Raw genomic sequence first — 15,709 nt, forward strand, 5'->3', positions numbered from 1 at the left:
TCGACATGGAGAAGGAAAGCTAAATATTTATCTTGAAAATACCCTTTTCCTTACAAGATCTGGACACGATCTTTATGAGTCAGAAAAAGGAGATCTAGGAAAAACAAGAGATGTGGAAAAACTTCAGAGTAGATCTCCTGGGACACCTGGGGTTTTTCTCCCTATGGTATGCTCTAGCATTACACCCTTTTTTCCCCCCACCCGTTTCCAAGAAGAGTGGAATAATCAGTTGATCTGTGTTCTCAAAGATGCAATGTAAGGTCTCAGACTCCAAGTCCAAGGAGAGAACATCACTTAGCAGTCAATACAGCTCCCACACAACCGACACAAGAACAGCTGGAACTAGCTGACAGCACCTCTAAATTTGACAATGCACAGATCTTCACCCATCCAAGTCCTCTGCCATCCAGAGATCTCTTCCACTCCTCTTTTCCTCCCCTTTTGTGCTTTTGCATCACCGTTTGACAGGAGGGTTCAAAAGCCATTATGAATCTGCAGGTCCAATGGGGGAACCAGAGGCTGAACAGGGTCTCATAGATGTTCTGACAGGCCTGTCAGCATCAGGAGGAACTGCAAATGGAAGCATCAGTAGCAAACTCCTGGTGCCCAGAAGCCTTCTGACATGCTTTTCTGGCGGGAAGAGGAGAAAGTAGATAACCCAGTAAAATTTGAGCGCTCAGACATGCCTCAAACCTATAGTGTCTACTCTCATGCCTTTTAGGCACAGAGCTAGCACTGGGTATGCACCTGCCCTAGTAGGAAACATGCTTATCTACACAGTATTTCTCTGTATCGCACATGAGATACAAAAATTAAATCCAGCTTCTATGGGATACCACACAAAGGAGAAGAGAGAAAAAAAAACCAACCCTGCCAAGTCCTTTAGTTTTCTCCCCTCCATTACAGAGGTCACCATAAGCAACTTTCTCCATAGAGCCTGGTGCTTGACAGTTCAAGGCAGAAACCTCACAAGGCATGCTAAAAGGAAGAAATAACAAGGATAAAAGGAGAAATGTGGATTAAGCACTAGCTTATAAGAAAAAGCAAAAGCCACAGCCTGTCAACAGAAGAAAAACAGAAGTATATTAAACACATACACTTTGGAGGACAAGGCGCCAGATCTAAGTATTTATTACTAGTGCAAAAACATCTCTGCCCTCGGGTGCCTGGCCATCCAAAAAGTGGATAAACAGACTGTCACTTGAAAATATATCTTACATCTTTCTGTCAAGAAAACTTAAGCCAAGGATATCACAGCATTTTTTGTGTCCTCTGATACTTTCCCAGGCAATCCCTTAACAAGTGACTTAGCGTGCTACCTTCTACAGTCCTTTTTTTCACAAAGCAAAATGTGAGCTTTGCCTAAATCCTGACTACATTATTCTACTATACTCTGTTAAGTCATTGCCTATCACACAAACAGGAGAGACAGAAGCTTCTAGTCTTGTATACAGAGGAGCATGTTGCAACCTATTTGCCACATGCCATTTCTTTACTGTCCATCCAAACATATCACTTGTTAAAATACAGTTCAGACAGCCAATTCACCTCCTCTACAGACTCAGTCCAATGAGTAAACTATGTATCAGATCCAGATCTACTCTTTCTATATTTTTTCTCTTTCTGTCACCACCTCCTAGACAAAATACAGAGCCAATAATGACACTGTCCAACCTCCAGCATGTCAGAATTTAAACTACCCCAATAAGGTATTTTTGGTTCAAACAGTTTGGAGCCAACAATACAAAGCTGGTATGGATTCTTAAATAAAGACCCTTTTTTGATCCTTAGCAGAAAAGTATTTAAGATCCACCAAGCTACTCGCTGCTTGTTAAATACAAGTTGTCCACGTGAACAGAGCAAATAGAAAATTAGCACTGCCCTGGCTGTGCCAGGGACTTGAGCAGACTTGACAGCTTCTCACTTTATTGGGTGTTGTACACAAGCAGAGAAGAGAGCAAGCAGATGCAGGAGAGCAATTGTTCTGAGACAATGAGGCAGAACCCACGGACCTTTCTTGAAAGTCTAGGAGATTAAAGAAAGGAAAGCAGCAAGGGACCTCCTGATTGCAATTAATTATTTTTCCAGAATAAAGTGATTCACACAGATTAGAGAAGGGGTTTTTGGTTGGAGTTTGTTGGGGGTTTTTTTGTGGTTTTGTTTTTTTTTTTTAGAATCCTCAGAGAGAAAGTTCAGCTCCCGGCTGGTCGCAGATGGGATGAAGAGACCCTTCTCTTTCTTTGTATTTTTTTTGTACTTGCACCTATCAAAACAATACAAAAAAATCTTGCTATTAGCTGCAAGTTCCTTACCAAAAGTCACGTCAGTCCGAGGACTAGAATACCCATGCTGTGATGGTGGCAGTGGATCAAGCCAGCTGTTAACAAACCAACCATCAGAGACAAGAGGCAGACAGTCTATTTCACATGAACTTTTCCTTTTTTTCAAGTTGATCCATAATTTGCTGACTTTTTTTTTTTTTTTACTTTTTTTGACTCATGCCACAGAAGCTACATCCATAGCCTCAAGCTGGATCAGGTCCCTGAGTGCTTAACAGGAAAGCTGACATAATTAAATGCAGTCCTCATTTTCCCAAAGTAATCTACATTTAAGCTGCATTCCCCCTGAAGTTATAATCTCTCAGCACTATTTATAAGGTAAAGAAAACTGTAATTGTACCGCAACACAATATAGTTCTTTGTGAAAAATGTAACATTTCCCTTCTATATTTTTCTCTCTTCACATATGCAATAAAACAAACACAAAATACTACATGCAATATGCCCCATTGGCAGAAGTATTTTTTTTTTTAAGGATAACAGTGTCAAGACAGGGAGCTCAAAATACATTAGTAAGTTATTTTAGAGGGGCCATGCTTCACTAATACTGTCAAGCCTGTTGGTTAAGATGAAGAAAATCCATTGAAAATGCATTTTCAAAAAGCATCAATGGCCTTGGTAAGTATATTTTGCAGAAAAAAAAAAAGAAATAAGACAGGAACATCTGCTCTATGTTTCTGGCTGACTAATAAGTTTTTCAACTAAACAGTGTTGTGTATTTTGTAATTTAAACTGTCAAAGTGGTGACTGTACCGTTTGTTCGTACATAAAAAATGATCCTTTTGCTTAGGGCAGGCGAGCAAAGTGGAAGCTGTGTGGTCTAACTGACTGTATTTCACATAGTATGGCAGTTTACATCATCTAAGATGGTACTAGCAGTCCCTGCCCTGTTCTTTTATTAATTTAGATTTTTAAAGAGTTACACTAGTCAAGAAATGCAATCAAGTAATTCCTGCCCATACTATTAACCGCACAAATTTATACAAGAGACTTATCAGCCAGTCTCAGAGTAACTTTCTCTCGTATCTTTACACAATACTTAAACATAGGAAACCCAAACCCATCATCCTGACTTCATCATATAATCATAATATGAACAGAAGTGGCATAATAATAAAGTCCCTTTTCCTCTTTTCCAAAATTTAATTTTCTTTCTCTGTTGAGGCATACATGCTCTGCCAAACAATGAAACTGCAACTACAGTGTTTCCACTTGCTCTTGTACTGAAGAAGCTTTTGTAATTCAAACCATCTGTTTAAAATTATTTTCTGTTCTACATCTTCACTGAGCATCTTAGGGTTTATAATAACAAATGACATCTGTTTTAAATTTTAAATGTGGTTCAGTAAGGCACATCCAAACCTGAGGCAAAGAGTTCAAAGAATATTTAATTTTCTTTTTAACATCACTTGATAATAAAAATTACCCTGCCTGCCTGGAAAAGTCTCTTTTGCCAAAACTTTTCAAGGAGAAATTTGACTATGGCCTGCAAGGTGCCAATAAAACATCATGTCCTAATATATGAATGTACTGCAAATCAGTTATCCCAATGTCAGCCTATGCAATTTCCTCTGAATTATCCTGTAAACATGGGAAATTGTATCCACAAGTTTCCCATGCATAAAAACATACTTGAGAACTGACCAACAGGACAACATTGGCAAAGAGAACAAGGATATTCTGAAGAAACGATGACTGCTTTGAGGCATGAAAGAGAAAACAAGCATCACCCTTTGGTAACACTTGTTAGCTAAGCGGAAAAAACCCAAGAGTAGAAAATCAGCTCTATATCTGCTCAGTATGCAGGCAGATAGAAATTCAGAACATGGAAAAAGCAAAACCCAATAACAATAAAACCTGAGTGGCTTTGCTGCGAATCAGCTGTTTCACTGGGCCACAGCATTTGGGGGGCCTGCACCTGTTTTCAGGAGGTATCTGCAAATCCTCTTGGGTATTTCTTGACTTCTTGACTTCTGAGCAATTACCCCATCAGCAAGTCTTCTTCAGGTACCACTGTTCTACAGCTTAACATTGTGTTTTCATCTCAATACAGACTTTTTAAATTTTTTGTGCTGCCAAGAGTGTTTTGCATTACTCAGATTTCTCTATTCTTGCAAAAAATATTTTTCCACCCCCCGTCATGGTTTTCCCTTGCTCGGTTTGGAGATCTTGTAGACAGATTTTTCATTTTTCAAGTTTTATGGGATAGTTTTGGAGAAAGAATGTCAGTCTGACAGTGTCTAACAGAACCCAGCCGACTGACATCCATGGTTTATAGGGCCAAGGGACAAATGACACTTAAGCAAATGCACGTGCCTGGAAGACAGCTTGCCACAGCAGTCTTCTTGTCTCATTGGAGCCCTCCATAGCAATCCAAGGCTGAAGGCCCCCTGAGATATTTTTAAAGAGATGTGCAATAAGATTATGCAATAAAGCACATGCACCAGTACAAGCAGCACAGTTCTTCCCTTTAGCAATAAAAGGGACAAGGATCAAACTCTTTTAAAGTCATACAGAAAATATTAACATAGCACACACAGGGAAAAGGAGGGAAAGAACAACTTTCAGCTGCATCAAGCTTTGCAAAACCAGCTTGCACATGTATTCTGTATGCACGCAGAGAAGAAAGCACCCTGACAAAAAAAACCCAAAACACTAAACAGTCCTTAAAGTATGTTCCAGAGAAGCTGGTACGACTAAGGAAGTCTTAATAAAACGTAACTTCTGTCAGCTTTTAAGTCACCTTTTCTTACCAATATCAACCACTACAAATAAAGAAGAATGATGTCAAATAGTAACAAGCCACATCTGTTGGATCTTGCACATAAGCCTCTGAATGCCAATTTTCCAATAGCTTCAGACTGAAGGAAAAAACGGACTGCAAGACAACCTTCTAAGCACAAAGTAACACTTTAAATAAAAGGAATACAGAAGTCAAATGATCGATTTGTAGGTTCCCACCCTTTCCAAAGTTGGGGGGGGTTATTTGTTTTTGTTTTTTTTTAAAAAAGGACTTTGGAGCTTTTGAGTTCAAAAGTACTACTTAATTATGCTAGCCAGTTGAATATAATGTATAACTGAATACTATTTCACTGGCTAGCATAATCAATATTTTATATACATTTACCTACCAAACTTCAGCCCACAGCCAACAGTTCCACCTCGACACAGAGGCAAGTCACGTTTCCCACTGAGAAAAAAACCTCCTTTAAAGCCCGAGGAGAGCATACATAAGGAAAGCAACCCAAACCGGAGAGGCGTTACAGGACACAAGGCAGCGGCGAGCACCGCAGCCCTGCCCGGCGGGGGGCGGCGGCCCCGGTCCACCCCCGCGGAGGTCGGGCGCTCTCCAGGGTCCTGCAGCGCTCCCGGCCCCGCCCGTCGCGCCCCGGGTAACCCCACCCTGACCGTGCTGCTCCACCACGCACACCCCCAACTCCTTCAATCACCAAATGAAACAAAGGATTTAACTAAGAATTGCAACAGCCAAGCTGTAAAGTGCAGCAAAACGCTAAAAGGATGGATTGTATCACTTTCAAGACAGCACTCAAGGTCTCAAGTAGTAAGCATATACAATATCTGTCCCAAGGCTACTCTGAGGAGTAATAATCAATCTTTACACAAAGGAGTCACCTCCTCTTTAACTCCTCCACTACCAACCATAGTTGCAAGTTGTTCACATCGAAAGGCACTTTCCTAAACGTGCATAAGACATCAAACCCACTCAAATTATCAGTTTCTGCAGCCTGCAATACTTACACTCGCTTTAGAATACTTCTTTTTGCCCCTAGAGCGATCTCTACTCACAAAGAATTAACATTCATTATCATCTTGATATATCAACTTGTAAATGCCCCCTATTGAAACGCTGTAAGCTTACATTTGTTTTTAAGGCAAAACCAAGCAACTCTTCATTTTCTATAAGTCACCTTTATTTGTCAGTTGCTGACTGGCTCTAATAGAGACAATAAATGGTTTCTGGAAACAACCTGTATTCTGCCTCTTTGCAATATGGGGCACTACTGATTTAAAATGAAAGCTCCCCATCACCCAAACTTTTTTGGCAAAAAAACAGCAGTAGCTTCATTGTAGAAAAAAAACCAACAAACAAAAACAAAAACAAAAAAACCACACAACGCAGAGAACAAGACAAAAACTGTTGGACAGAGACCCAGAGGACACAGATGGGCAACATCTCCCCACTTCTCAAATTACATCATCTTCCCAAACTGGAGAATCATTTGTAGTTTCCTGATCTCTCTTGCTGGCAAGAAGGGAGCAATAAAACACTGGTAGGTAGAAGATTCCAAAGATATTATAATTACTGTTATGAGACAGACACCAAATACAGTTTCATGTCAAGCACACAAAGGCAAAGCTTACCTATGTTAGTATATGCTAGTTTTGAGATGACAGAAAAAAGTCTGTTACGCACTTCTGTGTAGCAGTTATTCACCTGTACCCTACCATCTGTAGACACCTGCTTGTAATTAAAAGTATGTTATCTGAAATATTTCAGACCAGAAAGACAAATATATTTTATCAGGTATTTTATAAAAAAATGGCTCCTGTGGTAGTAGCAGTTCAAAGAATACAAGGTCTTCACAGTCACAAATACTGCAAGAAAAACACAGCCAGTAACAGCTCCAGAGGGCTGTTCTGCCCTCCTCTGCTCCTGCTGCTTACCCTCTTGCCAAACTTATTCCTTGGGCTGGCACAGCCATCTGTACAACTGCATAGTCAAGCAGACTGGAAAATGAATGCAAATGAAAGTAAACTCAAGCGAATAAAAAAAAAAAAAAAAAAAAAAAGGAAGGAAGAGTAAAGATAACTTTGCTGTAGTTTAGTTCCCCAATCTAATTCCCAAAACAAACCTCTGTGTTGGCACCAGGACAGGACTGCATCTCCTCCTGACAACAGTGTTAACTCAGCATGTTCAAAGCAAGCCCTAAGACTCCTACTTTGTTCTCAGAAGCCTGCATGTCACACTAGCTGTATTCCTTTTAACACCATAGTTTACCGCATGACCTCCCCCACAGGCAGTCTTAAGTCTCTCTTATCATATTTCCCCCTTATATTTGAACATGACTGAAAAGCAGCAGGCTTTATATGGAAAATATAAGGGTGGGTTTGTTTTTTTTTTAAAAAAAACAACTGTGCAAATACTAAACTGGAAGAGGAATAAGGTGAAGCAGGCAACCCTCAAAAACACAGGGCAGCAGCATGAAGTCTGCACAGCAATATCTCTGCAAGTTGGCCCATGCTTCTGCAGTGACAGGAATAACTGAGACCTTTTCAATATCAAGCCTTAATCGTCTTGACCTCCACAAAGCTTCAATAAAAGAGACCTTAAATTCAGGCAAAACAGCTTTTTGTTTGAATTTAGTCCTTCAGACCTCAGAATTCAAGAATGACTTGAAAATTATCATTTTCATACTTCAGTGCACCGTTTCCCTTCCCCAGCTACACTGTACTTCACCCTGGTGAGGCATGGTAAAGCACACCATAGAGTGACAGCTTTTTGTGTAGCCTACACTTTCCAGGCAATACACTCTATCTTCTAGACCAGGGTGAAGAAAGCCCAAGCAATTCAGTACTCTAGTGTTTGTAGAGCCATAAAAGGTCGTATCTCTTATTCTCAAATTATGTCTCCTCACTCAACTGTTAACAGTATTTTCTCCTATCTATTCATTCTCACAAAACCATAATACACACATCATGAAGCTTGAACAAGTTTTCTAAAATACTCCTTGGGCTCTGAGTGTGTTTGCTCGCTGTATTTTTGATGGCAGGCTTTCAAATACTCACTGTTCACAGTAATGCCTCAAAACAATTTTAGAGGTAGAAAAACACAGCCAAACTTCAATTCAAAGCGATTTTGGGGGGTTGTTTTGTTTAATTCAGGTCCTCATCTGACTTCATAGGACATTATCATATTTTTGGTGAGGCTGAAAATATTTTCAAGAACCCCTTCACAGTGCTGCACTACATTTATTTCAAATCCCAATTTAACAAACACTTCCCAAAATCGGTTTCTCCAGGTAAAGCTAGCCTATACTTAACAGACAAATAACTACTGATACAAGCTATTCTCATTTAGAAACTATGCCCTTAAAACTGCAAGGGACAGATAGAGTTTCAGAGAAATGGCAGAGATCTTTAAGCACAAACTACCAATATTATGAGTCTCAACATCTGCATTATTCAGCTCCTGCAGAATATAAAAGCATTTTTGAGGTTACAGTGTTTACAAAATATTGAAATTATTTTTTTTGTAAGGTCTGAAAATAAACTTAACAATCGTAACTTCTGTAAAGTTTCTTTTGAAAGGGGCTAAAAGTTAGTCTTAAACATACACAGACAAAGATTCTTTCAGGCAGCTCAATTTTAGAAGACTACTTCAGCAAGAGTTGGCAGAACTCACATATCTGCATTATTTTAAAGTAGAGATCAGTTTTGTTTCAGATTTTCCATTATTTTGTTCCCTTTGCCTTGATTGGGACTCCAATCAGATAAAAAAAGCTACTCTGCTTCACTGCAGGACTCACTAGAACACAATAATACATTTCAAGTATTCAGCACAGAAAAACTTGATATGGGCCTAATAAGATTATTATTTAAAAACAAAATTAACCTCATCTGTAGAAGCTGAAACACAAAAACCCTTATAGTGTGACTTAAATAAAGCATTCACTCAGTGTGAGAGCAATTGACACCACACCAGAGTAGCACAGAAAGAAAACATAATTTACACTCACACGACCCCACCAAACAGCAGAGAGGGAACCTGAAACTGGTCATATGTTTGAGTTCATTAAACTCTGAAGCACTAGGTCAAGATTTAACACTCCTACCAAAATCAACACAGTAAAAGCAATGACTGAATTTTTGCTACTTATTCTCCATCTCCAGAAGTGAAAGTTTAAAAGTTGATGAAAAAACATGCATAGACTGAAAAAATTATTTATATACCTCCAGCTCAAAAAAATTCTGAAGATCTTTTTTCTACAAGCCACTTCTATTTTGGGTACTAAGCTTGACAGACCTGTTTTTAGCCATCAAGCCTTCCAAGATGTATTTAGGCATACTGTTCTTCAGTGCTTTAAAAGTTAGAAGAAACACTAACTCCAGTAAGAGACAAAGCAGCTTGAACAACTTGCCTCTCAGAATGACTACTGAATAATTTAAGAAAAAAATTAGTTTGTAGCTGTCAGCCTTAACTAGGCCTATATATTGCTTTATTTCTAGAACTCATGCATCTTTTTCTGCCTTGCACATCCTCCAAGATACTATACTTTTATCAGGTTTTCTTCTCAGGTGCCTCAAAATAACATCCCTTCGGTATACCATAAGAAACTAGTTTTAAGCATATTTTTAAAAGCACATTTTTCTCCAGCTCTGGAGAATTTTTTAATTTTAAATTTTAAAATTTTAGTTTAATTTAAATTTAAATTTTAAATTTTAAAAGCACATTTTTCAGCTCTGGAACAGACATTTTAGCCGTGTTAGCTTTATCCCAGCCATCCATAAATTATTTTGAGTGACAGCTGTAAATATTTCAGTTAGTTTCATAAACCCCAACAAACCTTTTTTGAAATACCAAAACAGAGAAAAACATTTACATTATTTCAGGCGAAGAACATTGAAAAAAATAGTCCTTACTGTAACTGCACACAGAAGTCGGCAAAAATGAGTCTCTCAAAATTAAGAAAGGCAGAACCTAGGGCTTGAACGACCTTTAAACTTTAAGCCACATGTAACCGCTACCGATCGCCACTAGGGGCCGCTACAGGACACCCGTAAGCATTTCCCTCCATTTTAAGGGAAGAGGCAGAACACCAGCCCATCAACTTTTAACAAACTCATGCTAAACATGCTTTAACTCCCCAGAAATGAAAGTACACAAGATTTCTTCAAGGGTTCCTAATCCCACCGGAGCAGCAACAGTAAGATTTTTTTACTCGCATTTTTATTGGGGTCTGAGTCAAATTTTAAAGCATTTTCAATATAATGCCATTTTACCTTATGCTACAACCAGTTCACACTCCACTAGTTACTCTGTTTTTGTGTATCAGTAACATAAACCAGTACGTTAACAAAAGAATTCAAATTTTATTGTAGGACAGAATGCAAAATTGAATACACTATTTACAAATTTACACAAATTAACAACAGATGGAAAGCCAGTCTTTTATAGCATACTATCATGATATGAACAGAATAGTTTGTCGTCATAGTACTGAATATTGCTTCTAGATTTCTGTATTACCGCAACATGTTGCCACTATTTTATTGCCAAGATTTCGGCAATATTCTGCTCTCAGTAAAGCAAATAACTCCTAGTGAATCAACTTGATGCAAACAGCGCTCCTATTAATAGGAACGGGGCACGATTTACATATATATATAAAAAACCAGAACAGAAACCAATGCTGATCTTGTTCTTCATCATGTCTAGTAAGCTGAACTTCCTTGGTTAGCTAACAGTGCCTATTGCTACACTCAAGATTCAATTTGAGTTTCTTGCCAGGTAACACACAAGGTTAACAGCTTCACATCGTCTTTTTAGCAGCAGTAACTCATGACCACCCGTGCCCCCACACTTCCCAGTTTCAGGCCTACCAGGCACACTTCCTGCTGGACTATGGCTCACCCCTGCCGGGGGCACAGAGCCCAGGCCGCCCAAGCACCGGCCCGGCCCAGGACACCCCGCTCAGCGCTGCCCTCTCCAGGCAACCCCACACCGACCCAACCAACCAACCCAGGGTGACGGCGAGCTGGGCCCTACCCGGGCGCTGCAGCCGGGTCCCACACCCCACCACCGCCCTTACGCCACCGGGCGGACCACCGCTGCCAGGCCACTAGCTCAGCCAAAGCTCTCTGGAGACCAGAGGAGCAGGCCTGCGCCTGCACCTGCCCCCGCAGCAGAAACCGGGTGCCGAGAAACCCACCCGGCCGCAGCCCACCCCCACCGGGGCACCCGCGGCCCGCGCTCAGTGCGCAGGCGCCAAGACTCACTCCTCTCCTCTGCCGCGAGCCCAATGGCTTCCGCTTCCGCCTGTCCCTTCCCGCTCCTCGGCCACACCCCTGCCCTGGCGCCACACGCGAGCCCCGCCCCTCGCAAGGCACCTCCTGCTCCCTCGGGCCCCGCCCCGAGACCCCGCCCGTCTCTCGCGTGCAGGGGGCGGGCGCGAGGCCTGGACGGGAAGGGGCTGAGTGCTGGGGCGCTGCTCGGGGTTGGCGGGGGGAACTCTCGCGAGAGTTGGGACCCGGAAGCGGTAGTGAGGCCGGTGGGAAGGCGGCTGAGGAGGCGGCGGTGACGGTGGTGGGAGGGAGTCACTGTTGCTGCCGGCGGCAGCGCCCGCAGCGGCGAGGGGGGCTGGCAACGGCCCTGGCCCCGGCCCTGGCACTGGCCCTGTCAGAGGTGGCTGCGCCGGTGGCGGTTCCGCGCAGGCTTTGCCGAGGTAGCGCCTCGGCAGTGGTCGCGCCGTAAGATGGCGGCGGCGGGCGGCGGCAGCAGCGTGAACCCCTTCCTCAGCGACTCTGAAGAGGACGAGCCCGAGGAGTCCAGGCCCGGCGGCGGCAGCAGCAGCAGCAACGAGCCGGGCGGGCCGGCATACCCGCAGCAGCAGCAGGAGGCGGCGGCAGCCGCGGGGAGCCCCGAGGAGCTGCCGGGTTTGCGTGCGGCGGCGCCGGGCGATGCCGGCGGCGGTGCGGGGGCGGGCGGCGGGGTCGGCGCGGGGGAGCCGCAGCGGCTGTCGATGGACGCGATAGCGGCGCAGCTTCTGCGGGACCAGTTCTTGCTGACGGCGCTGGAGCTGCATACGGAGCTGCTGGAGAGCGGCCGGGAGCTGCCCCGGCTCCGCGATTTCTTCTCCAACCCCGGCAACTTCGAGCGGCAGAGCGGCACGCCGCCCGCCGGCGGGGCCCTGGGCGGCAGCGCGCTGGGGGGAGCAGGCGGCAGGGAGCCCGGCTCCGGGCAGCTCAGTAAGTGGCTCGAGGGAGGGAGTGTCGGGCCGGGGGCGGCGGGCGGTGCGGGCCGGGGGCCTGGGGAGGAGCGGCAGCCGCCGCTGGAGCTGGGCAGGGGCGCCTCACGGCGCAGCCCTCGCCGGTGCGTGTCGGTAGGGCATTTGAGCGGGCGGGGAGAGCGTCTGGCGTCGCTTTTTGTTTGCTGTCCCCTGCGTGTGGGCCTGGGGGGTGCGTGGGAGCGGGGCAGCCGGGGGCTGGGGAGATGGGGTGCTAGGACAGATGTTACCTTGGTCCCGCTCCACGTACCTTATGGAGCCTCAGCCTTCCTGTGAAGGTCACGTGTGTGCCAAACGTGGGAGAAACATCAGGGGTGGAAATTTCAGCCTTACTTTTTAGTTGTGTTGGGGTTTCTTGTGCCTTCTTCAGTGCCTACGGTCAAGAGAGATGTTGTGTGCTGTTAGGAGAAAGAGCTGGGTGTTAAGGCATGGCTGCTAAATGTAAAAGTCTGAAAACTGGCAAAAACGGGCTGTCAGGAGCCAGCGTGTTATTTCTGCTGATGCACTGGAATGGTTATGTCATCCAGGGATGGGTCTGAGTTTCGTAGGTCATGCACAATTAACACAATGTTTCCTATAATTAGTGCTGGCATGTTTACTAAGTGTCTGCAGGCTTTGGCTAACCATTTTGGGATTTGGAGTTGGGGAGCAGTACATATACTGAGTTAGTATAGCTTTCGGGAGAAAAAGTGGTACAGATATTAGGAAAATAGTCACGTAGCTGGCCCTAAGAGCTTTTGAGTTTTAGTATCAGATGACTTACAGTAAAATCACTTGTGTGTCTTATCAACGTTAATGTCAAGAAATGTAGAGTTCTGAAGAGGAGGCAGTTTGTGGAAGTGGCATTGAGACAGAGAAGCTGGCCAGCCACCTGACTTTTGAGGATTTAATGAACTAATGGGAAGGTATTGAAATGAAAGTTGTTGTGGTTAGTGGACAGTTGAAAGACTATTTATGTGTATTCTAAGACACCTAAAGTTATTTTGTAAGCAGTCCTGTATCTTTGTTTGTTTTAAAAAATGTTTCTAGTGTTGCGAAGCCATGCAGTTAGACTTAAAATTTGGAAAGAACTAGTAGTATCTAGTAGTATCTAGATGGCTGGGATAATAGACTGTATCTAAGCTTTCTACTTGTTATTGGTTTTCAACATCTTTTAAAAATGGTATGGATTTTTTTTTTAATAATTCATGCTGTTTTATTTATATTCTGGTTATCTTGGTTATGAACGCCTAGAATTTCATACTTGGTTTTGTCCAGCTGAGATCTTCGGTGTGGCCATCTTTATGATAAGATTGGTGAATGTTGCAAAAACTCGTTCTTCGAGGCTTCAAACTGATACAAATTTCTGTTTCATTAAAAGCAGCTTCCCTGGGGATTCCAATCAATTCATCTGATTGATTAAACATTCTCTTTTCTTTGTTAACATGATAAATTGTTTCCACTTATTGATAATGTGTGTACTCCAGTAGAATTAAAAAACTGCAACCTGTGTAACTGGTGTTGTGCATGCAAAAAAAATGGCCAATGTATGCTTCTGTGAGAGCATAGTAATGATTATTGTCCTGACTTGCTGAATGATAGATAGTGATGGGACATCACTGTTAAAAAAAAGGGGGGAGGAGGCAGTGGGAAGAGATGTGTGAGGGGGCACTAGAACTTATTTTGGAGCAGTTTAACAATGTCATGTGTTAAATATCATGCTAGACCTTAGGTTAAAGGTTAAGTGTCGTGAAATCTGATGTGTACAAGGTTAGAGGATGCTTTTCAAAGGATTTTTTTGTCTCAACAAGGATTCAAAAGGCAGTTCACGTTGAGTGACATTGAAAGGTGACAGATCGAGAACAATGAAAAAAAGATTTTTTCTATAGCTCAAGTAGATTTATATTTTTTTTTAACTTACTGCCGTCAGACTTTCTTGCAGTCTGGAGTCTAGCACTGAACTATCAATTGTGACAGTGCTGTTCAGCCTGCTTCTGGTTAATGTCAGCAAGAGATGATGGTCTTATGCCTCTGAATTTATGCTAATTTCCAAATGTTAAAAAACAGATTGCAGAAGACTCTTAATAGGCTGACAATTATATGGTCTTTGAAAGAATTCATCTCTTTTTCCCTCTTAAGCATCTGGTATTGTTGGATTTAGGTAGAAGACTAAGGCACCGGTCAGATGGAAAAGTAAGTTTGGATAGTTTCTGAAGGTGGTTAAAAAGTTCAGTTTTGTTGAGAGGTCCAGTCTGTTGTGCTCACATTTGTAGATCCTCACATGAAGACTTGTGGAGAAATATATATGAGTAGTTCAGGTACCTTCTCTCGCTTTTATGTGCCAGAAGGTATCTGAGAATAAACCAATAGTTTTCTTCATAGAAACTATTGATGTAGAAAGTAGCAGAGTTTGGAATGATTGTCACTTCAAGGTCAGTAGAATGTTATGCTTCAGTGAATAAAAATTCTTCATGTGGTCAGATTAAAAAAGAAGCAGCTTTTTATTTCTGTTGATACCTAAAGTCAGAATTTCTTCTTGGCACGAGCTTTGTACCTGCTCTTCCCTGTCCCAAAGTTAGATGAATTTCTGTGGGTTTTACACTGAGGTTTTTAATAATCTGAGTGGATGGAGAAAAAGTATGACTGTCAATTCTTATTGAATGTGAAGTATGTTTGGAATGCCGCCTGAGGATTTCCACAGAGCAATAGAAAGCTTTCATACTCTGCATTCCTATACAGAATGGGAGAATTTCAGTGCAAGTGTTCATTGGCACTTCTCAGAATCCTTTTAGGCAAGCTAAACTATGAGTGCATGCTGCTATTTCTTTTTTTTTTTGTCTTTCTCTTTATAGACTGCTATGAAGAGATTCAAATGAAGTTTCATAGGATTTAAAACAACTAGCATCATGTGGTCAGCTAGTGACTTAGAAGCTGGTTTGTCTTTGAACCATGTTTCAGAGCACTTGGTTACAAAAGCAAACGATAGATGGCTAGGATTTCTTAGTTTTTTGCAAAAACACCCATCCATTTTCCAGCAGTGGTAATGTCACTCCTGCGAACAGAGATTAAGATATACTGTAATGTAAAATATGGAAATGTATATTGTATCTAGCAACTTTGCTCTTCTAGCCTGAAGCAAATTCTTATTGTGGAGTCAGCACTGTGCCTTTAGATGCACAGCGCTTGTGTAGTCATCCTTCATGTTCAGTATCTCTGCTAGATCTTCACAAACTTCTATGACAGCTTCTTCCATTGGTTTCAATAGCAGTGCCCTCCACATCTGCGAGACCATTTTGGTATGGTTTGGAAGTCTCTCCTTCATACAGTGTTCCATATCTTTTACAAGGCTTTGGTTAGGACCTACAT

At 42.5% G+C, this 15,709-nt stretch overlaps 2 protein-coding genes across 5 annotated transcripts in view; one reads left to right on the forward strand and one right to left on the reverse strand.

Moving 5' to 3' along the window:
* PIGN (phosphatidylinositol glycan anchor biosynthesis class N) overlaps window positions 1–11,454 on the reverse strand; it is a 106,967-nt gene extending 95,513 nt beyond the window's left edge. Inside the window, exon 1 of the mRNA XM_005243708.4 lies at window positions 11,358–11,454. The gene's annotated coding sequence lies outside the window, so the exon portion shown is untranslated. The remainder of the gene's footprint in view (window positions 1–11,357) is intronic.
* A 181-nt stretch (window positions 11,455–11,635) lies between these two features.
* The window catches only part of RELCH (RAB11 binding and LisH domain, coiled-coil and HEAT repeat containing), a 78,946-nt gene continuing 74,872 nt past the window's right edge, over window positions 11,636–15,709 (forward strand). Inside the window, exon 1 of one of the 4 annotated variants that reach the window (XM_055798625.1) lies at window positions 11,636–12,326. In XM_055798625.1, coding sequence (XP_055654600.1) covers window positions 11,834–12,326 — 493 coding nt within the window. In that variant the 5' untranslated portion in view covers window positions 11,636–11,833. The remainder of the gene's footprint in view (window positions 12,327–15,709) is intronic. The other 3 variants (XM_055798624.1, XM_055798627.1, XM_055798626.1) reach the window with 3 other exon arrangements.

Source organism: Falco peregrinus, chromosome 3 (assembly GCF_023634155.1).
Source record: "Falco peregrinus isolate bFalPer1 chromosome 3, bFalPer1.pri, whole genome shotgun sequence".
NCBI lineage: Eukaryota > Metazoa > Chordata > Aves > Falconiformes > Falconidae > Falco > Falco peregrinus.